This window comes from Lissotriton helveticus, chromosome 1_1, assembly GCF_964261635.1.
Source record: "Lissotriton helveticus chromosome 1_1, aLisHel1.1, whole genome shotgun sequence".
NCBI lineage: Eukaryota > Metazoa > Chordata > Amphibia > Caudata > Salamandridae > Lissotriton > Lissotriton helveticus.
In genome coordinates this window covers 1,695,898,575-1,695,922,685 of record NC_136057.1, presented here as the reverse complement: position 1 = coordinate 1,695,922,685, position 24,111 = coordinate 1,695,898,575, and the positions used below count along the sequence as shown (strand labels likewise).

The 24,111-nt window shown below is 45.4% G+C and overlaps 1 protein-coding gene across 2 annotated transcripts in view; it reads right to left on the bottom strand.

The window, feature by feature from the left end:
- The window catches only part of LOC144831395 (methionine--tRNA ligase, cytoplasmic-like), a 179,760-nt gene that overhangs the window by 109,434 nt on the left and 46,215 nt on the right, over window positions 1-24,111 (bottom strand). For both annotated transcript variants that reach the window (XM_078688991.1, XM_078688990.1), the window contains exons 4-6: window positions 22,620-22,754; window positions 18,780-18,855; window positions 7,896-8,068 (exon numbers count right to left, since the gene is read on the bottom strand). In XM_078688991.1, coding sequence (XP_078545117.1) covers window positions 7,896-8,068; window positions 18,780-18,855; window positions 22,620-22,754 — 384 coding nt within the window. The remainder of the gene's footprint in view (window positions 1-7,895; window positions 8,069-18,779; window positions 18,856-22,619; window positions 22,755-24,111) is intronic.

Below are 24,111 nucleotides of genomic sequence, written 5' to 3'. Positions count from 1 at the left end.
GTATAGGATGTAGAATCAACTAGCCAAAGAGCCCCCTGCTTACAAAGGAAAGCCGTCTGGTAGTTCCTGAACGAGGGTAAGCCCAGGCCGCCCTTTTCTTTTGCCAATTGCAACTTTTTCAATGATATCCTGGCTTTTTTCCCTCGCCACAGAAACTCTCAAAACAACCTATCCACTTTTTTGATGAATTCGTCCGAAAAAGTCATTGGGAGCATGCAAGCCAGGTAATTAACCAGAGGCGTGCACATCATTTTAAGGGTCTCAGCCCTACCCCACCAGGACAAAAACTTGGGCGACCAGCTATCTAATAACGCAGAGATCTTTGTTAATGTTAGGCCCTCATTCACCTTCAGGGTTGTTATTAAGTCTTTCTCAAAATCTAAGCCCAGATATTTAAAAGCTTTTGGCTGCCAGGTGAGGCCAGATGAACCAAGTATGTCTCTACTCCCGATGTTATTTAGCAGCTTGACTTCTGTTAGTAGATTTCTTTTTAACACAGAAACAATACAGGACATTGAATAGGTAGCAAAATAATTTGGGCTTATTTACATATAAGCTGAAACTAACTTTCCGCCTTCTGAGGTTGGTACTAACACATGCTATTTGTAGAGCTTTGGAAAAGCAGAAGCACTGCGCCAAGTGCAAACAATATAAATCAGGTTATTATTAGTTTTATACGGACATATTTGTGTCAGATAACTGTATAACTCTATCCATGTACCTAAGTACTGAATGTAACAAGGGCAACACGTTCACAGCTAGAGCTTAACTGCATTCCCCACAGATGTTTTGGAATTTTGATGAAGCTCATGTGTTAAAGGCAGTTTCTCTCATAAAATGGAGCCTGCAAACGAAAACGTGTGGCTCCTGCAATTTTTATTTTATGAGTGGGATGAACCATAGGTGAATTGGCCTTCATAGAAATCATGAGATTTTCAGCTAAGCCTATGCCTCAAGGACATTGTCAGGACACGGATAACGTCTGGTGGTATAAAGGTGACCGTCACTCAAACCTCAAAGCTCATCCCTTTCCCAACCAAAGGTAGTCTGCCACCTCTTTGTGGGACAAGAAACTGCTTCTCAAAGCGATTTATAAGAGTTCTACAACACACTTGTATTGTGCACATAAAGTAAACATCAACAGTCCACTTTTATCTCCAAAAGGACTCACAGTTTTCAACTCAGTGGAAGGATCAGACTGATGGCAGAAGCACGTGTGGGTGTTGCTAAAAGGGCAGCTCAGCCATACTACAGAGATAACATTAACCTGCTCCTGTGTCCTATCTATCTACTATCCCTAACAATGGGAAGAGTTTGCAGCAAGAGAAACAACAGCAAATGAAGCCAAAGGTGGGGTAGCTTTGAAAAGCCAACATCTAAGAAAACACACTTTAAAAGACTGATTAATGAAGAGCACATTTCCTGCATCATGCAACTAAAGCAGACTAATTTGTCGACCTACAGATATTAGATATTCACATAATCGGGAAAACAACTTTGGAGCCACCAAGCTTTTAGCCACGAGCACAGACAAAAATTAATGTTGGATACAGGGACGGTCACACTGACTGCAGCAACAAGACAAATACGACAACGAACTGGTCAGAGAAAAAAGGGCACAAAACACTTCTATATTACAGAAAACATTTTGGCTACAAAAACATGTGAGTGCAGGAAGAGAGTCAAATGAAGTACACTTACCTATTTGTGATGAGAAATGATGAGATCAGAGAAGTAATTACTCTGATGACAAATGGTGTATGGGTCAGAAGCACAAAGGGCATGCAGCTTGCTAATAAATCTAAGATTAGTATCAACTAAAAACGGCGTTTCCAAGACAGTAGTTTTAGGTAACAGAAAATCAAAGTTCCAAATGACTAGTGTTTAAGAAAATAAAGAAAAAGGTTTTTGTTCATCTGACCACAAGCCAATCGGATGTCGTTTGATGACCTTATTAGAGGGTGAAGAAAGTCTCCCCAGCATATCGCTGTCAAACAGGTCTTGCATGTTCAATTTGAATATATAATTGTGAGGTACCTGAAGACATATTTTGGTCACCACACAAACAAGGGCCATTATTCTATTGGTTAATGTTGAATGACAGAAACAGCTTAGTTCTTCTTTATTATGACCAAGAAATTAATTTCCAGGAAACCAAGAGAAAACTGGATTTTCTGAGAGGCTAAGATAAGCAAAGATCAACCACTCAAGCACTTTGCACTCAAGTAGAGATAGTCCAGGGAGGGAACAAAAAGTATTGCCTGTGAGGGAGCCAGATTCCTTCCACTGATGGAAATTCAGGTGCTCCGCAAACCAGATCTGATGGGCCTTGGCTGTGATCATAAAGATGACGGAACTCTGTGCATGTTCATTGAACTCGTGGAGGACCTTCAGAGTTAAAGCAGTTGAAGTAGGGGCACGGAGGCACTTCCCCAGCAGAGATAATCAATGGACATCAATACACTCCTCCCAGGCCCCGCCACCTCACTCCCTCCCAAAATAATGCATCCTGTTCTGTCCAGGAAGGAAATCTCCTGTATATTGTATTCAGATAGGTCTCAAAGAGGCCAACGTCAGGGATAACTGCAGGAGGAGAGCATCTGTCGTGGTAAACAACTTCTGAGCAGATGCAGTAAGCAGTGGCAGTATGACCGCTGCAGTTGCTGTGGCAGATCCAGATGAGGTTATAAACCTCCAGAGTAAGGGGGGTGGGCTAGTCTTGTGTAGACACTAAAAGGATGTTGTCAACCATTTGTAAGACACACAGGATCTGGCAGTCTCTGTGTCCAACTTAACGTTCTGTAAGTATTGTTCACATAGCGGCTAAAGAGAGCATCACCACTAGATGGTGTACCTGGGATCTAGTTCTGGATATCATTTTGAAAGAGGTTCCCACAGTAAGCCCTGTCGAAGGACAGGTTCTCTTTAGCCGCTATGTGAACAATACTTACAGAACGTTAAGTTGGACACAGAGACTGCCAGATCCTTTGTGTCTTACAAATGGTTGACGACAGCCATTTAGTGCCAACACAAGACTAGGCCACTCCCCTTACTACGGAGGTTTATAACCTCATCTGGATCAGACACAACAACTGCAGAAGTCATACTGCCACAAGGAGTACTATATCCCTTTGTAATATAGGGCTTCTTCTAGCTCATCGTACAATAGACAAATGTAAGGAAGGCAACCAAACCAAGTTGCAGAATACCTCTAGATTTTATTAACTTTCAACTGGCACTGGCCACCACACCCCACACTTCAGTGGCCCAGTATATTGTGGCCAATTTACAATAAAGGACTGTAAAAAGACTTTTGGAGCAAGGTCACCTGTTCCAGTTCATTGAGAGGCCCTCACAGGCGCCACCTTCTAAAAAGCCAAACCAACATTTTCCTCTGCTCCAAGAAGAAATCCTCCCCATGCAATAGAACGGCCCCCTTGATCCCTCTGCCAATTCCAGGGAAACAAAACGTTTTATACCGGATTCTTTCTTGCGAGGCAAAATCACAAGAATGGCATCCAATTCTAAACCAGCATCAGCTGAATGAGTACCTCACGAAACAGTTGTTTCATGCCATCACTGTGCTAGAATGTAGGCTTCGATAACTCATACCTACATATCTCCATCCACCACAATTACTGCAAGTTTACGCGATTCAAAGTGGGTGGTTGTCATTACCATTTCAAATGGCTACTCTTCAGACAGAAATCCGATCTGAGAATCTTCACAAATTGCATGGCGTCAATGGAAACCTTCCTCAGACACAAATGGAATGACATCTTTCCCTACGTTAGTGAATACTTTAAGGGAAGTCAGAAGCACAGGAAGGACCTCCACAGAAGCCTGCGTTCAGCTTTCCCACAGACTGTGGAATCATTCTAAACAGATGTTTTTGCGTAACACATCTAATCACATCTAGTTTCTGTGGGTGAATACGTGAGCAGGGATTGGTAGATGTCCCTTTAGTAGAACAAATTCACTGATTTAATCCTCACTTCAGCACATCTAGAAGGTATCATTAATGTCAATGTGCTTATTCATACATTCCTCTTATTTTCTTTTAATGCCTTCAAATGTGGAGGGTAAAGAGAAAGTAGATCAATGAAGCAATGGTTAAAGGTTCTTTCAACAACAGGATCAGTCATGCCGCACTTGAAGAAATAAACCATTCCTTGGTGCTCTCAATGAGGCAACGTCAGCATTTGCTTCAGCTGCGAAATATACATTTCGTCATGACGCCAGATTAGTCTAACGACTTCTGTGGCACACACCTGCACAAGTTACCCATAAAAGGACTGTTGTTGCCCCAAAAAGCATAGATGAACATCAATGCCATGGAATGCAGAGTCAACCCAAAAGTTGAGCATCGCTGGTGCGGACCTCCAACTTCATCTTGAGGTCTAGGTCAGCAAACAGACAGGGGTCAAGTCCTGCTCCTGTGGAATTGGATTTTTAAGCACAGAATCACACGGAGGACGGAAATCAGTTGGGCTTACACGCTCAGCAAGACTATGGGAGAATGTCAGAAATGGAAACCTGTCAAAAAGAGGTATGCAGTTCCTGTAGAGGAGTCAAGGTCTACCAGGAGGCAAGGTGGAGGAATGCCCCCTTAGGAGCAAGGGCCCTCACGTACCCCAAGGGGTGTCATGCGTCATCATCGTGCAGCTCCTCGTTGGGCCGGTGCTGCAATGCCCAACTGGCCCTACCAGGAGGCCGTTTGACAAAGTTTTTTTATTTCTGTTGATGTGAACAGGGAGGTGTGTTGGTGAAATGTGTGAATGAGTAAGTAGATTGGAAAGAATGTGCAATAAAAACAAATAAAGGAGCTCAAAATGCTATTTAATCACTGGGCTTCTTTGTTATGGTTAAAAACGTGTGGTTGGGCGAGAGATGGATGTAATAGTCCACTCCAGCACTATATAGTGTTTATAAGGAAATAGAGGGTCAACATGTGTCATGCTGGTTACGGTCTAAAAGATCATGGCATTTCATCATGACCAATAATCCTGATCTACTCATGTAGGGATGGGGACCAGTGAATGCAGATAGTACCATTCCCTAAGTAAATTACTCAAAAATATAATATACCTTCTGGGGGAAACCATATCGCGAGGGATGAGGGACTCCAATCGTGTGAGCCAGAATGGACACTCACTGGCATACCGAAGGTCAGTCGTCCGTGATCACTTCTAGCTGCCAACCTACCCCTACTTCTGTCAATGCTGATACGCAGGGCCCATTGGGAACTGCAGGACCGGCCCAACTAGTAGCTGCTTGATGATGAAGCATGACACCCAATGGGTGTGTGAGAACCCTTGCTCCTAAGGGAGCATTCCCCCACCTTGCCTCCTGGTAGACCCGGACTCCCATACAGGATCTACATACCTCTTTTTGACACGTTAGCTGCAAGGGCACATATGCTGGACCTCTTTTAGCCCCAGTCCTGTCCTCTTTGTTTAACAAATGGAAACCCAACAGGAAATGATGTTTCTGTGCCAGCAGGGTTTGGCACCCAAGATCTAAGCGGATGCATCTTTGAAAGCATGATGTGAGATCTTTGCATATGCCTTACCAGTGTTTCCTCATCTTAAGGATTAGAAATAAATCATGCCATATCACTGACAAACCAGTTGTTCGTAATGTTTGGGCACTCAGATAAAATGGATGTCCCCTGTTCAGCATGTGAAAGCAAGATGAATAGTAGCAGCTAACACCAACTGTCATGCTAAGACCAGCACCACTCTCCAAGGTGTGGGGACAGTACATTCAATTAGACTAGGAATGGCAACTCTCTACTTAGCAGTGCCATTGGCCGACTCGTGATGGCAGCTCTCTACAAAGCAGAGCCACCGGCCGATATGTGAAGCGCAATCATCTAGAAGAGCTGTCACAGTTATGCAAGGCACTTGCCTGGATGTGGAGAAAGTCGGCATCGGGACAGGCAGTTCGTTGTCTTTTTTCCTAGTAAATTGAGCCGTTTTTTCGCATGTTTGAAGGAAGCTGGCATTTTATGTAGTGTACCTAAATGAGGTACACTATGCAGGAAGCCCAGACGACCCTTAGTGGCTACAGTGCACTTCAGTCAAAATTGCATTAATTACCAGGCAAAAAGTGGGGTTGACCATGTCGTAAAGGGGCACTTTCCTACAATGTTCCACTGTCATAATTGTATACCGCTGGTTTATACCATTTACTGTTCTGATTAAAACAAGTTAATCTAGGAAAAGATCCAAAGCTGTAGAAAAAACTATTTACTTACCTGTAACTACAGTTCTTTAGCATTGGTATCTTTCATAGAATCCTCACTCCCTTTCTATCCTTTCACACACATGCTTAAAATCGAATGTATGGTGCCCCTGGTTGGGAGTGGAGTTCAGTGCACTCACAGGATAGGCTGGATTTTTCCAATAAGGCAATTGTGCTAGTAAATAATTTAAAGTCTTTCACGTTTTGCGATTGTAAAATGTGATGAGACATTGTAAAATGTGATGAGACTCCTAGCTCTTTGGTGGGGAATATTTGAGTATATGAATCGATAAAAGCTACCAGACCAGGCAATCTGTAGTTACAAGTTAAGTGAGGTGTTTCTATGTTGCATAACTGACTTTTCAGCAATTCAGAATTAAAAATGTTACAATCTGGTATTAGAAAACGTCAATTACACGTATGACAATCCTTCAAAAAGGCTCTCCTTTTCCTAAATTTGATCCTACATTAATAAAAGGAATGGTCATAAGGCACATATCCCATAACTAATTTTAACACAAGTATAAGGATGTGAAAGTGCCTCAAAACATGCATTGTGCAAAACAACGTGAAGATACAGTGGTCTGATGTACAAAGTACATGCCCAAAAACAAATTTGGCCCTCTCAAAAAACCTAGAATATTCGACCACAATCAACATCATCTCTTTCAGGATACAGGAACCAAGGAGCTGTTCCCGTACTGCAAGTATGATGTGTCTATCAAGACTGATGCCTGAAAGTTAGCCTGTTCTTGCTCAGACACACAACAAAAGTGAGCAACAACAATTTATTTGTGAGGCCGTTATATTGACAAACTCTAAAAAAGACATCAAGAATTCCAATTCATCTTGGAGCCTAAATAACAGGAGACATTACCAGCCTAAATGGTGGTCACGCTATTGACCTCTGAAAAATAAAAAGCAGGTAAGAACTGAAAGGTTCGTACATTCTACCTTGAGGTTAGACATTAACCTCTTCAGTGACAGTACAACCTACAGACCTGACTTAGTGCTTCCATCATATCTACCCTGTGCTTAAATACACTTTTACGCTCTGTATTTCGTGGTGAAAATTATGTTTGAGAGGCGTGATCTTGTCGGTAAGATTGTGAGTTTGAACCTGTAGACCCTGGTGTCAATCGTAGTTTCAACATTTGGTCGAAATCATGTGAATCCCTTTAAATCCTGACACCTCTAAAAACAATATAAACGAAAGGTGTTGTTACATATCTATACTATCCTATACCAAGTGCCTGGTGTTACAATAGAAGTGTTCTATGGAAAGTTTGTGCTGCTCCTCAGTGTTCGTTTTGTAGTATAATAAACAAAACAAATAGATGAGAAAATGTTTGTTAGGAATTAATAGAGGATCACAGCATAGAGGAGAAATCCCTGTGGCAGGGATAAGGGAAAATAACTGTTTAAAAAGTGATCAAAGTGTAACTTTCCACCTTAAAGGCCATGTGTGCTTTTCTTCACTGGAAAGAAACATATCAAACATATCAGTAGAAAGGCTGCATTTGCTGACATGGGGGCCTGCATATCCTCACATGCAGGAACTAGGCAATATATGGCTTTTGAGATGGGGCACCCATTGATGAATGAAATATGTAGGCACTCCTAGCTTTGATACAGTGCTTTCATGTTACCTTTGGCTCATTGGAGGTGACCATCTCAGTGGTCACAATGGGCATCGGCTGCTTCTGCAGGTAGGCCTTGAGCCCAGCCACTCCATGGCTTTTTAGCAGGGATTCAGCTGCGTTCCTGCAGTGCTCCAGCTGGTTCATCTTCTGCAGCCACTGCTTTAAGGATCCAAACTCCTCTTCATGGTCATAGTGAAGACAAGACAAAAGACAGCTTTTAATAAAGACAAGGCTCAAACCCCATTCACATAGGACAGACTGAAACCTTCCCTTCTGCATAGATATTCCCCACTCCACCCTCTTGCAGGACTGATGCATTAGGAATAATAACTTTTTTAATAAGTAGCATCATTGATGCAGCTATGATAATGCTTTCAAATGTCCCCCCAATACATTTTTGTATATCCTGAGAACTATGCCAGCCATTTACCTGGTGTAGCCCATCTTGTTTTATTTGCCCCAGTCTTGCTCCATGACACTGAGTCATTAGTTGGCAGATTCTATCCTTCCCATAGTACAATTTACAATCTCCATTCAAAAAATCATTAATTTCTTCATTACGTACAGCATAATGCCAACATAATTGACAAAAAGGTACTTACAGCAGTACTTAAAGAAAACCTGTGTTCGAAGAATCGGAGCACCTTGTGACCCATCGCCGGCTGCCCATGTTCTAGACAAGGTCACGACAGACTAATTACAGACACTTCTAGGCCTACACAACATCCTGGACCACAGCCAGTCAGCTTTCTTCCTCTGATCTGGGAGATTAAAAGCCTTGGTTGACATTATCGAAAACATCTTTGAGGTGAAAAGCACTAGTGAATTTTCAGTGCTGTTGGAACTATTTGCAGAACTGATTACTGTGGACTGTGTAAATGTGCTCCAGAACTGACATGCCACAAGAGTTAAAAGCATAATCAATGCCACTCCAAAAAAAAAAACAATAAAAAAACTATCATATTTCCGACATTGACGGACTACAAGTTAAATGCAGAACCGTAGCAAAGATGGGAACTGGACGATTTCAAGTGGCACAGTACAACAGTCTGCTTCGCATACATTCTCAATTGAAAGTGCATGTTACAGCACTCTTTAGTCCTCAGATAAGGAGGTGCTCACCTTGTTTCCTAGAACTATTCTTAAGTTGCTAGTGGCCAGATGGTTATTACAATAGTGTGCAAAACAAATTTTGAAACCCTCTTCCAGTCGAAATTAGAAAGGGATGGTGATACTAAAGATTAAGAAAGACAGCAAAATCCTACTGTTTTTCACCTTTGTTTGTCAACCTTGGGTGTATCTCAAAGTAAGACCCCATTCAGGGAAGCCAAAGAACACAGAGGGCTACAAGGCCCAAACATTAGTGGTTGAGATGGTTTACCACTGGTGTCCTACGGTTCATCATTCTAAGCCTCCATACACTGGGCCAAGTACCATAATTTCCACACTTAACTCTCAGGGTAAAAAGTGAGAAGTCAAAGGCTTCACATGGAGGCATTATGGGTGGCAAGAGCTCAAATCTCAACCAACACAAACAATAATGTAATGTCCAGCCAAATGCACATCTTTTACTTAAAAAGAAAAAAAACTTTAATTTCACAGCAGAAATAAATACTACATATTCTGACGTGAACATCATACAGTGTTGCAATTTAGGTTGCATTTGAACAGGGAAGTGCTACCCTGTTCTTCCAGGTCCCTTTCTCCTTCTAGGGTCGTGATCACATATCTATAGTCCTCAACACACTGCAAGCTTAGGTAAGGATTAGGCACCAGTTCAGATGACTATAATATTCTCACTGGCCAAAGTGAGCAACTTAGTACATTGTCTACCACAAAAAAAGTCTCAAGTGCATGCTGCAGGCTCGCCTGTGCATTTTACTTGCTGGGTATTTGATGCAGTTTGGGCTGTGCAGAGGATGCAGTTCACACTCCCCTCGCAACATCAGCCCTTCGAGGGCTGTTGTCCAGTCTCCCCCAGGTCAACATTCACAGGGATGAAATCTGTGAGGCAGATCTATGTGGCAACAACAGTCTTCAGCAGCGGCAGCTTTCCCAGCCAGTTGCAGGCAAATACCCAGAATCAGCAGTTGCGGTCTCTAGACCGCATCCCTCACACTGGTGTCTCACTGGCAGCTGCGGCCTATGGGCTATTCAGGGCTTTCCAATGCTGCAGCGATATAGCTTCTACTTTCTTCTTCAGCAGCATCAGCAGCACCACCACCAGTATCTCGCCCTGCGGCACGTTGCCAGACAAAATAGGGGTACTCGTGCTGGTAAAGGATTATTGCAGCTCACATGGGAACAGCACAGAGACACCAAAGGGATCCCCACAAAGGCACAGGTCTCTCCTGTGATCATCTAAGATCATCTGCTCTTCTCTGGGTATGCCTCATACAGGGAACACATTGGGCATCTCCTCCTGGACAGGCCCCCTTATGTAAGACCAGACATCATTGCTTCCCTTTCTCCACAGGTAGGCAGGCTTTTGGCACTTCAGAAAGATAATCACATATGTCCGGGTCAAAAGGTTGAAAAAAGGAAGTCAGTAAAACCTACTAATTAAATCATAAAAACACAATAGAATCGACTACTTGCCGTTTGTACAGAGAGGTACAGCAGGTAAAGATGCCTCACTGTTTCAGGATGAAGTCTCTCACCAACCTGAAAGGTGGCATGCTTCATACTCCGGTCCTTCCCGGCATAGATCAAGTGTATCCAGGTGCAAGCTACTCTCCACCGAATTATTGGGGATCTTATGAGGGTATATATTTTAGGGATTTGTTGCTATGCCACTATATAGAATGTTTTCATGCCCCCCCAGTGGTAGGTTAAAAAAGTGAGGAATTATTCTACCATGAGGAAACATGACATTAGTTTTGTGGCCTGCACAAGTAATGGGTCCACATTCACCCCTTTACTGGGAACCAAACACCCCATTGTAGATTTTAACTCTCTGATGGTAGCGAAGCCGAGCAGTCCAAGGCCTAACTAGGGGAGCTGATGTTCGCCTGTAAACCCCATCCACTGGGTTGCAATAATAATACTCAATAAAACGATGCCCAGTCTGTGCTTTTTCTTTAGAAAAGGAATATTACATTTATTACACATACACAGTACTTCATACTACTCAGTAATTTACAAATATACATAAAGCTGGTGGAAATACCTTTGGCAACATTACATTTAGCCCTTAAAGTGTCATGACCTCACAAATCCCATTACTCCCCCCATGACCCACAATATAGAACAAAACCATATAGGGGTGTCACTTTACATCAGGTCAGTGATGCTACACTTAAAAACCTGAATCACATGTCAAATTACCTAATTCCATCACCGACTTTCATAATCCATCTGCAATCATTATAAGTAATGAAGCATTGCAAACGTGTGCACGTTATAATTAATACGGCATTGCAGCCTAACAGGAATAATTATTACTGTCAGAAATAACATCTTTAAATGAAACATTATCAATAACACCTTTAAATAAAGCATTGTTTAAACATAAACTATGAGTCGGTGTCTTTATTTAAACAACCTTAGGTACATAAACTGCAGCCACAGAACAAACCCGAAAGGGGCACTGCACTCCCGGCTGGACGGTTAAAGCTCCAGCCTGAGGAAGCTTTAAAATGCAGGTAAAGCCTAGGGCGATTGTGATTTCGTTGACCATCTTAACTTGGGGTCAGTGTTTTCATCAAAATTCTTTAGGGGGGAATGCTACACTCCTGCAGCCCGCGAGTCCTTAAAACAGTAACGCGCTATCTGCCTTTTTACCAAAAAGGAAAATGCCATCAAAGGGCATGTCCATCAGGGTGTTGTGGACATCCCCCGAGAAGCCAGTAGTCCTCAGCCAAGCGTGGCGGCAGATCGCCACCGTCGTGGAAATCGCTCTGCCCAGCGAGTCTGCGGTGTCGAGGCCACATCGTATTGTGAACTTGGCTGCATCTCTCCGCTCAGCAATAGCGTTCGAGAGCACTGTGCGTGCCTCCTCCGGACACTGTGGCAGCACTTGCGCCACCGTATCCCACACAGGGTGGGAGTAACGGCCCAAGAGGCATGCGGTGTTCACAGACCGCAGCCCTGAACTCGCAGAAGAAAAAATCTTCTTCCCAAATTGTTCCAGTCTCTTGGATTCACTGTCCTGGTGTGCGGTAGGGAATGCGCTCTGGGACGTTGAGGCATGTACAACCAAGCTCTTAGGGGTGGGGAAAATGGGGTCGCCCAAGGTCGGGTGTCGGGCCACGTTCCTATCCTCGACCAGGTGCCCAAATGAACGTCAGACAGTGCCTCATTGAAAGGCAGCAGTGGCTCCGCAGAGGTAGCCGCCCCCTGAAGGTCTTCTGTCAGGAGGTTAGTCCTGATGGCCAAGGTAGGGGAGTTGGAGGTTGAGGGCCTCCGCCGCCCTACGCAACACCACTGCATAACTTGCACCCTCCCCCATTGCCATGGTAGGAGGAGTGAGCATGCCAAGGTCAGGGGCGGTGTCGAGATCACCGGCATCCCCCAGTTCCTCTGCCCAGTCTGGGTCATACTCACACTAAGCTGTCAGAGGAAATGAGACCCTCCCAGTCCTCCCCTTTCTCCTCGGGCTGATGTACAGGCTGAAAATAAGGAGGCTGACATAGGGGAAAAAAGGTCCCATACGCGTCATGCGACGCCTTTCCGGCTCAGTGTCCATGTCGGGGCTGAGACCGGGGTGGCATCGTCTGGTGCCACGGGTGACGTCGGAGGTTGTGCCGGGGAAGGGGAGGGGGGCGACGGCGGTGGAGGTGTAACGAGGTCAACCAGCATCGTCAGGGATCCAGGCCTGGATCCTTGGGGGCGCCGGAGCCGACAGCGATGCCGGAGCCGCCGACAGTGATGTGCGAGGACCCCAAGTCAGGCTTGCGGGCCCGAAGACGCGCCAGCAGTGCCCGACGGTCCAAAGAGGCAGGCCATGGCTGACAGAAAGTCTTGCAGCTGGGCCAGAGTTGCAGATGGACCTGGGAATGGTGGGTAGGCCAACGGGGACACCGTAGGCTCGCCGGAGCAGTGGGGGAGGCACCACCCACACACTCAGCCGCGACGGACAAGGGAAAATCGTTGAGCGATGACGCTTCTTCAACTTCTTGCGCTTCGTCTTACCTGACCCAGAGTGCGAACACTTTGATCCATAAGAACGATGATGATGGCTCCGCTACCGGTCCCTCGAGATTGAGCGGCATGGAACCGACTGCCTGACCTCCAGCAACTTTCGGAACCGCTCCTGCTAAGTCTTCGGCGCCATGGCCCGGCAGTCGGGGAACAACTTGGGGTTGTGGTCGTGCCCCAGGCAGTAGAGACACACACAGTGCGGGTCCCGTCACCGACATCATCCGATGACAGTCCCCGCAAGACTTGAAACCGGGCATCCCTACGACACCACGAGTGTATCGACTCAAAAAACCGAGACAAAAAGCCTCAAAAACACAGTCAAAAAAATTATTTGGGGTACTACTCTCTCCGGACCTGCGCTTGCTGGCATGGAAAAAGAAAGAACTGACATCAGCGCGAGAGGGCAGCTTCTTAGTAGCTGCAGCATACGTCATCTCTGTGACCACAATGCCAACGACGGACGCGGTGCCTCATGACGCCGCCGTCTGACGCGCAGGGGTACTACAGACGAAAACATTCCGGATCCAGTCTGACGCCTGGGGGTAATTCTAAGGTAAGGAATCTATCACTATGTGTTTCTTTCAGATGCTGTTGTCAAAGGAAGAGGCTGCCATTGTTACCTGTGTGAGCCTGAGCCCCAGGCTGAGGACCAGAACCGGAGCAGTAGCCTTTGAAATCATCCCCTCAAACTGTGATATGGATAAGAGGAACCTACTGTCTCACCGGAGAAAGCTCTGTGAACACCCAGCCGTTGCCCCTGCAAAGCCATTAGTGCTACTCCCAACAGTAGCTGCTGTAGCTCTCTGCGACATCTGCAAGTGAAGCGCTCCAGTAGATTCTGGACTGTAGATGCGGGTAAAAGCAGTCATAGGGCCAAGAGGCCCGGGGAACTTGTTCTGCCAAATAGCACTTTAGGCTTTGGAATGCTTTTGACTTTTAAGAGTCAGAGTGGGACTCCTGAGACTAACTAGTTGAGCCTAATCTGAATATCATCTATAGTGAATGGGGAATAACCATTTCTGCTAGTGAGCAGGAAACAGGGACCTGCCTATCGAGCACAAGAACCTTGACCTCAGGGAACTGTTGGTATTGCTTGTGTATACTATATTTCACTATATTGCGTTAGTGTATAGATATTCTCTTTCTTCCTCATTAAAGCATGCATTAGCCCGGACAGTCATATATTACTGCTGCTGAGTTTGTTTGGAGTTATGAGCCTGTGATCACCACCCAGCATCTATTGCCCCGGAGAAGCCTTCAACTGCTACTGAGTGTCAATCGATGTAGGGGTACTTGTTGGTATGGCTGGGCCCAGTAGCTCCTGCTTGCCTAGTGGTCTTCTGAAAGGGATTCTGACAGTAGGGTGAATTAGATCCCACTTTTATATGCATTTTCCAGACAGGGGCTGTGGATGTGCTGATTAAGGCTTCAGAACTGGTTTGAGATTGTTCTCTTTCAAATGTAATTTGCAGGCTTCTTCTCAGACAAGGTTTTTGTGCAAAGACATGGTTCTTACAGCAGCCAGCAATGGGGATGAAATTGCTGCACATATCTGTCATCAACCTTGCAACAGTCAGAGACAGACAAAATGGTGCATTCGGCCTAGAAATGTTCTCAGCTTGAAAAGAAACCCAAATACCATCCCTTATCTCTACCATATACCAAGTGGAAATTCTCAAGAAAACTAAACAGCAGCTCTTTGCTAACAACTCTCATTAGAAAAATTTTCAAGAATCACGGACTCCATCCTCTTTCATTGGAATGTCTGGGCCTCAAGCCTCCAGCCACAGATATGCAGACTATATCCTTCCATTGTCTGGATGTCCTCCTCCATTTTGTGCCATGCTCAACCACTTGCTGGCTGCTCACACTGGCGCTTCACTGACCAGTTCTTGCCTCTGCCGAAAATCATTTCCTTCGACCACGAGGACTGCCTCTTCAACTCTTGGCCTCGGACAATTATCAACTGTCGAGGTCCGTCACAACCCGACCTCGGGACTCTGCTACCGATCCCAACACAATTCAATCAACAAGGACCCACGTGTCCTGACGTTGTTCTCTCCCTTTTTCCCCTGCAGGGAGACAATTTTGGACCCCGCTCACTTCATGTTCCTTCTGGTTGGATCCTAACTACCACAACAGCACTATATTGATTAAAGTAGCCTGGTCCTGATGATGACCTGGAATCAAACAGATCGAAACGCCGTCGACCATTAAACATAACTTCAGATACTACTGTGGTCAACCTAAGCAACTTAAACAAAAGACCTGCTTTGCATATATGCTTCATTGTATTGATGACTACCTATTCTATTGTATATTCCTTTGCGCTGTCCACGCTGTTTTCCACCTTCATTGTGTCACTGCATCGTTCACTGTCACGAGCACGAAAAGTGCACACTCACTTTTTGGTTACTTATGCATACATTGTATTGTATTGTATTGTAGTCCCGATAGAACTTCTTACAAATAAGAATTTACTTTCTTCCTATGAACTTCTTGTGGTCTCCCTTTCTTCTCCTTTCCAATTGATTAATGCTCCCTTTGTATCTGCCCCTCAAAAGGATTACCGGTTGAGACATTGTTTTTTGCTTACATACTCTGGTCTCGACTGGGTTAAAGAGTTTACTCCGGTTTCTCGATTCTATGCTCAACTAGGGGCATCTAAAATAAATTCCACAGTCGCAAATACACAAACTCACACAACACGCAGAGTGCTAATACGATACATGTCTACACTCATTGCACATACATATGCTCAATACGCACGCGCAATGTTAAAGCAAGGTTCTAGATTTCAGATAACAGTGGAACTTTACACAAGAGGGTTAGCAGTCTGGGCTCTCACTGACACCAATAACGGGGTCTGGCCACCCTAGATTCACAAACCATGGTCCGCTGCCACCACTTGCATTAAAAGTAGTCCAATACCCACTAAGCTTTGTGTGCCCCTCCAAGTCATGGAGCAGGTTCTGGACATTGCATTACATGGACAGGTCTTGGTGTGTGCACACACACTAGGATATCATGAATTCAAGGACAAAATAAAAGTCAGAATACCAGGTAACATGCAATAGGGCATTCAGGGGAGAGGTATCTCGTCCCAACACACTGGGCTTGTTTATTGGGCTGCAATCTATCAGTAGTGCTGTGCAGTGAGACAGTTACCGTATAGCACAATTGAAAAATTGAACTAGCCATCAATTATGTGAAAAATTAACACCTTGTTGTCAATGCAGAAGTCTTGCAGTTCCATAATGGAATATGGCACAATAATACAGAGCGAACAAGGCACTGAGACAGACAACGTGGGAATTAAACCAAGACAGATGTAGCATCCTAGAGAACCGATCTAGGAGTCCCAGAAATATCTACAAAATCACTGGAAAACATAGGGTGAGTGGATGACATAAATAGGGCCTCGGGGAGGAATTTTACATAACACACCCTCTACCCGGAAAAGCAAAGCACAAATATCAATGTATTCATTCATTGTAATAGACCTTGTTTTACAGAGGAAAAAGGGAGGTTTTGAAGCTGTACGTATGTTCAGAAAACAACAATAAAGTACTTTATACTCTGTGTTCCTGAGTGGCACACTACTTTTACAGCAACCACAAACCTAACAGATGCCAGCCTCTCACCTCTTTCTAGCTAAGGTGATCGTGGACCATCTCTTGCAGATAAACCCAGTGTCAGTAGCACCACCAACTGATCCGCACCGCCAAGAAAACTGCATTCAAGGACCGACTGGACAACAACGCACACAACTGCAAGGAACTCTTTAACATCGTGAAAGAGCTCTCCAACCCCAGCGCAGGAAACAACGACATCACCCCATCGCAAGACCTCTGCAACTCCCTCGCCGCCTACTTCCACAACAAGATCGCGGACATACACAACAGCTTCAGCAGCCAACCGACGCACGCCACCACCGCAGCAACACCACCCTCCGCGCCTGGACCCCGATCAGCACCGAAGACACGATCCGCATGATGAACTCCGTCCACTCCGGATCTCCGACCGACCCCTGCCCTCACCACGTCTTCAACAAAGCCGACGCTATCATCGCACCCCACCTACGGGACATTATCAACACCTCCTTCGACTCCGCCACCTTCCCCGAGAGCTGGAAGCACGCCGAACTCAACGCTCTACTCAAGTAACCCACAGCGGACCCCACCGACCTCAAGAACTACCGCCCCATCTCGCTCCTCCCGTTTCCAGCAAAAGTCATCGAGAAGACCGTCAACAAACAGCTTGCCGCCTTCCTCGAGACGAATGGATCCCTCGACCCCTCACAGTCTGGCTTCCGAGCCAACCACAGCACCGAGACCGCCCTCATCGCTGCCACCGACGACATCCGAGCCCTGATGGACAACGGAGACACAGCGGCCCTCATCCTCCTAGACCTCTCCGCGGCATTCGACACGGTCTGCCACCGCACCCTAGTACATCGCCTCAGCAACGTCGGAATCCAGGAGAAGGCACTGGATTGGATCATCTCCTTCCTCGACGGAAGAACGCAGAGAGTCCGCCTACCACCGTACAAGTCAGAGGCCACCGAAGTCATCTGCGGCGTCCCACAAGGATCATCTCGGAGCCCCACCCTCTTCAACATCTACATGAGCCCCCTCGCGGCCATCGCACGCCAACACAACCTCAACATAATCTCCTACGCCGACGACACCCAGCTGATCCTGTCCCTGACCAACGACCCCGCCGCCGCCAGAGCCAACCTGCTCGAAGGGATGAAAGATGTAGCCGAGTGGATGACGACCAGCCGCCTGAAACTGAACTCAGACAAGACGGAGGTTCTCATCCTGGGCTCCTCGCCCTCCGCCTGGGACGACTCCTGGTGGCCCCCCGCCCTGGGCACCGCACCCAAACCGACAGACCACGCACGCAACCTGGGCTTCATCCTGGACTCCTCGCTCTCCATGACCAGACAAGTCAACGCCGTCTCCTCATCATGCTTCAACATCCTGCGCATGCTACGGAAGATCTTCTGGTGGATCCCCACCGAGACCAGGAAGACCGTCACCCAGGCCCTCGTCACCAGCCGACTGGACTACGGCAACGCCCTCTACGCCGGTACCACCGCCAAGCTCCAGAAGAGACTCCAGCGGATCCAGAACGCCTCAGCCAGACTCATCCTCGACATCCCTCGCAACAGCCACATCTCCGGACATCTGAGAGACCTGCACTGGCTCCCCGTCAACAAAAGAATCACCTTCCGTCTCCTCACCCACGCACACAAAGCCCTACACGACCAAGGCCCGAGCTACCTCAACAACCGAATCAACTTCTACGCTCCGAAACGCCACCTCCGATCAGCCAGCCACGCCCTCGCCGCCGTCCCCCGCATCCGAAGAGCGACAACAGGAGGAAGGTCCTTCTCCTACCTCGCCGCCAAGACCTGGAACTCCCTCCCGACCGACCTGCGCCTGACCCAAGACCACCTTTCCTTCAGGAAGAAGCTGAAGACCTGGCTATTCGAGCAGTAACGGCACCCCCCCCCCCCCCCCCAAGCGCCTTGAGACCCTACGGGTAAGTAGTGCGCTCTATAAATGCCTTTGATTGATTGATTGAGTGTCTGACCCACTTGTGTTCTCTTATGCAGCAGCAAAGTATCGTACTGATGAAAGTGGAAGATTGCCGAAGTAAACTAACAACTGTGCAAGTAGGTACAACTCAGACACACACAAATGCTCACAACAGTGCTTAAAACAAAAAGGTCAAACTTACCAGGCACGGCAGAGGCATCACCCAGGAGATGGTACAGAGAGCCCCAGAGAACAATATCAGCAACCGACTCCCTGTCCTGCAACACAGATGGTGAATCAGTTTATCAATCAACTCTATTCTTGAACTGTGCAAATTATTCAGCAACAGAAAACATGACCGTACTCTGTATAATACAACTAAAGATTTAATAAATGCACATTGTATAGTGATATGGTACACTTAAACAGTACACTTGAATGCAACAGGTACAGTGAAATAGTATTTGACTACTACACGAGAAAAGTATAACACATGTACACATTCAGGTATGTAATACATGAAGAAAAAATAAATAGGTTCTTACCTCTAACACCCAAATACAAGATTTACTTTGTAGAGCTATTTATTATTAAGGAGAAATGGGGTCCAGAATTTCGGTTAGTTTCCAAACAACACACATTTCAGAGCACACAAGATTAAAAAACAAGTACCACAGATGGCAGTAATGTGACTTGCCATCTTACACTTGACATCCAGCAGAATACCAAGATTCTTCACAACTTTTTTTGGACAAGTAGGATTGCCTAGTTCCATGGCCATAAATAATCCAACCAGATCTGGGCGGCTTTGTCTGATAATACAATTTCAGTTTTCCCCCATTAAGTTGAAGACAGTTCTGCTTCATCCAAGATGTCACAGCACGCAGGCAGTCACAGAACCGGACACTTGTTGTTTTCTGGTTTTCTATGATTAAAACTAGGTGTCATCAGCATATAACAGAATCTCCAGACTGAAAGACACAACAACCTTTACCAATGGGGGCACATCCACATAAATATTAAAGAAGGGGAGACCCTGAGAAGTTCCCTGTGGCACCCTGCACGTGTTGCTAACACTTGATTTAAAAAGGGTGGTAAATGCCACTTGAGAGCTATGTAGAATGTCCATCAGCCAGGCCAAGGTCTGCGAGTGAGCCCAAATACCGAGAAGCCTCTCAATCAAAACCGCATGAAAGACCATAATAAAAGCTGCGGAAAGGTCTAATAATATAAGCGTAGGAATCTCATCAGAATGGTGATTTGAACAAAGATAGCTGATCCTGTAAATGTAAGAAGGCTGGGAGACTGACATATAACCTTTAACAGTGCCCACCACATAGCCTTGCTGGGCCAAAAAGTGAACCAACGACAAAACGTTAAGATAACATGAGCCACAAAGGATCAAATTGTTACCACACCAGGCACAAATATCATCCAGCACTTCAAACAGATAGACTTAGTCGAAGGGTGTCTTGCCGCGAGTAATTTCCACTACTTCAGCAGAAAAGTCAACACTGCTCACTTATCGCAGCTCAATCTCCATGCATGGAGCGGTAGAGATTTAAGAGCAGTACACTACCCTGTTAGTGAGACACGAGGTCCTTCCAAAGAGGCCAAGATTCTCAGAGGGCAAATGCTCTAGATGTACAGTGTGGTAGCACACTCTCCTGGCCCAACCCGAAGCTATCAAAATGACTTTATCCCAGTCTGTCCCAATCTTCGTCAGAACCTTAGGCAGAAGAAGATGCGGTGAAGGAAAAAAAAATTATTCTAACAGGAGCCATGCGGTCCACTGCAGACAAAATGCGTCTCCTAGGGATCCTGCTTGTAGGAACTCTAGTGCACAGCAATTGCGACTCTGCAGTGGCACAAAGATCCAGCCAAGTCACGTCCCACTAGGCAAAGATGTCCTGAGTGACCCCCTTTGGGAAGATGCGGTTTGTAGTGGGCCAGTTGACTTCTGCTGATCTCTTCTGTCCTGGCATGGAGTGACCCAGCCAGATGACTGGCCACTAGGGAGATCTGATGTTAATTGAGCCATCTTCAGAGAAACAGGGGCTCCTGCACAAGATCCAAGACATCACACCTTCCTGCTTGTTACAGTACTGCATTTCTGCTGTGTTTTCTGTCAGGGCCTGCACCAGCCTCTTCCTGAAAGACTGGAGAAAAGCTACAGAGCCAGGTAAGTGGCATGAAGCTTCAGAAGACAGATGTGGAGCTTTTGTTTGACTGGGACTAGAAACCCATGATCTCCTTCTCTTTCATGTGACCACCCCAACTCATAGACTATGCATTTGTAACTACAGTGAGCTCTGGTTGGGGTAGGAAGAACGTCATGTCACGTGACAAGTTGGTGTCTACCTGCCACCACTAAAGTTCCTGGGCTGTCTCCTTTGAGAAATCAGATGATGTCTCTCAGACAGCTCCCTGGTGCCGCTCCCATTAGAAAAAGAGGTTTTATTGCTAGACCTGCATGTGCCAGTGGGCTAGAGAAAGCAGGCGGATGCATGGGCCTAGCAGCCTAATACACCTCTGAACCGTCATTAGAGACCCAGGATTGAGCCAGAGAAATGTATGAGAATGGCATTTAGGGAAGAAAAGTTATGAACTTCTAGAATAAAGGCATCTTGGAAGCAGTGTGGGGATTGAAGAGGAGGTTAAAGGTTGTTGTACCTAGTGATGTCCGCAACCTTGGCCACCACCCACATTCTCTGGAGCTCTGAATAGTCTGCAACAACTGTTACATTTGCTCGAGTCAGCGAAGCCCTAGGCCATGAGATTACAGTCTAAATATCCTATATTGTTTGTGGAACTGAAGGGCCAGTGAAAGTAAGCCAAAAGAGCAGGTTGTGGCACAACTGTTCTTAAAACGCTCTCTATCAAGCTAGCCTGGTCTCCAAAGAGAATGGAGCAATCAAAAGGCATTTCCATTAGTGATGCCTTTACATAGCTGGAGAAACCTGTGGCACACATCCAGTCATGCCGCTTGATAACACTGGTAAACATACCCCAGGACTTGGAGCAACATTGGTACTTGGTGTGGGAGCAGCTCCACAACCTGGAACATAAGTGTGCTACGACTTGTAGGGTGATTGCAGCTTCAAGCGCATACATTTCTTGTGTTATGGAATGTAGAGTTTTGCTTCATACTCCCTAATCTCCTTTGGGTGTAACAGGGAGCAACTGTCACATGACCTACAAATAACCATAATCTAGGCACCACAAGGAAAACAGCATGCATATAAGTAACCGAAATCTGCCTCCTCCAGTGTCATTGCATGGCTTAAAACCTTTGCTGTATTGGGGATCGTGGGGCGCTATTTTCCATAGACACACTGTTTAATTATGGAACTTGGAGCCACTGAAAAGGTAGGGAGCAGTGCTCCAGATCTGCACCGAGGAACCCTGAAAGAAAGGAGCTAATGTTACTGCACAGAGGTGATTGGCGCCTATCTGCAGCTCCACACCGTCACTTACAGAGCAGCACAGGGCCATCACGGAGATGATGGTGCCAACCTCTGGCACGTAGGAGCAATAGCTGTTCAAAATAAGAATCCAGTGTTGCACCTAGGGATAGATGTTGTGGTTGATTCAAGAGTTGAAGCAGAGCTGAATGTGAAATCCCCCGACTAACCCAAAACATGTCTAAGGATATGGTCTGTAGGAAACAAACTTTTTGAAATTCCAAACCACACATAAATCAATGATAGTGTCTAACATTGTAAATGGACAGAGGGTATGATGTACCTTTCATTTGAAGTTTCAGTGCTCTGAAGACATCTTTCAAGTGAGTTAGACATGGACAACAAAAACAAAACAAACATTTCCTGCCCAACCATCCAAATAAATACATCCAATAAGTTATTTATTGCCAATTTCGAATAACTGGATACAACACTGAATCCAGTGTGCTCCAGTTTGTTAGTGTACGGAGTAAATGTAACTGCCTGCTTGGTCCAATAGCAACGAGTTAGGACCCTACACAAATCATTACTGCTCATGATGGTTGCTCTTACGTTTGGTGCGTTCATTAGATACTTACCCCAGTGATATACTCCGTACCCCCTCTGCTCAAAGCATGGTCAATATAGGCAAGCACCTTCCGTGTGGTCCCAAGAACATCTTGTAGCTTCTTCCCCTGAACCACATGGCTGTGTAAAGCCAAAAGCACAGTAGGCTGAAAAACAAAAGGAAATGGGAGTCATTTACAACATGAGCCATGGAGAGTAGTGCCCCAGCAGACTGGGGCACTACTCTCCGTTTCCCCACTTGATCAAAATACGTGAGGGTGGGTACATTATTTTATCTCCTTATGCCTCAGTTCCATTATCTAAAAAATTATTTATTGTGTCGATTGCTAACAATTTTAAACACTACATACATATTTGAACAGTTACACTCCTAGCATTTTTGAAATGTTAAAAGATGTGATTTGTAAACATTTAACTGCCGGACTCGCACAGATGCACTCTATATGCCGGCGTTTGTCCCACAGCGGTATCGCCAACACTTTTATTGTGAATACTTCCTTTCCAAGTTTCCCTGTGTTTTTTGGCAAACGCCTAAATGTTCCTCTTGTTGTTTTGGATTTTGTTGGTGTCCCATGATTCTGCTATGAAGATGGTCTTCTGCAGTGAGTCTTACTTTCCTTTTAATAAGGGGGTTTCTCCAATGTGTCTCTGATCGTTTTTTCTCCTTTATTCTTTGTTCTTTACACCGAAACCTCTTAACATTCGGCCACCTGCTACTGCTGCGGTATGGTTGTAGGCAGTGCAGTGCAGGCGGTAGAATGTCTGGGGCCTCGATTAATGTAGCAAGAATGATGCATTCCAATGGAATTTGCATTTTGCAATATTTTAATGTAGCTATCTAGCAGGTAAAAAAAATGTGTGTTATGCTATTTTAGTTGTTTCCACAGTGAAAGGGAATAATCAATAATAGAAGTCTTGAGCATGCCGTTTCTATGTTAAAACATAGGAGTTACTGACAGTGTTTAATTTCTGAGGGAGTCCAAATAAATGTGGGGTTCCCTTTCAGTTTGTCTGCTCTTCTGAAAAAATTGTTTGCAAGCATTTAATGCACAAATGTGCTTATCACATTAAAGCCCGTCCTTGTTGGTTTGCTAATGCTGGGAAAAAGTTGCAAAAAATATTGCTTACTGAGTAGAATACATATAGTGGAAATAGAACCAAATGGGAAAACCTCATAATCGAGTTTATTTTTCAAATTTAGAATAATCACTTGTGCATTTTAATGGAAGCACTTCCTGAAAGGAGGAATGATACATTGTCAGCTGATCACATGAGGTGTGAGAGAAATACTTCTTAGAGTGGAGCCAATTCAAAGGCCACTCTATACATATTTTAAAGAATTGCTAATAGGTCAAGCAGACAAAAGCACACTTAACCCAGACCTAAAAAGGGAAGTTTACCCTACCTAGACAAGCCATAACTATATAAAAAAAAAGAAGAATGGAATAGTCATGTGTCGATTAGTGGTGTATTGTGTCTTTGACGACTGTTCTACTTTGAACA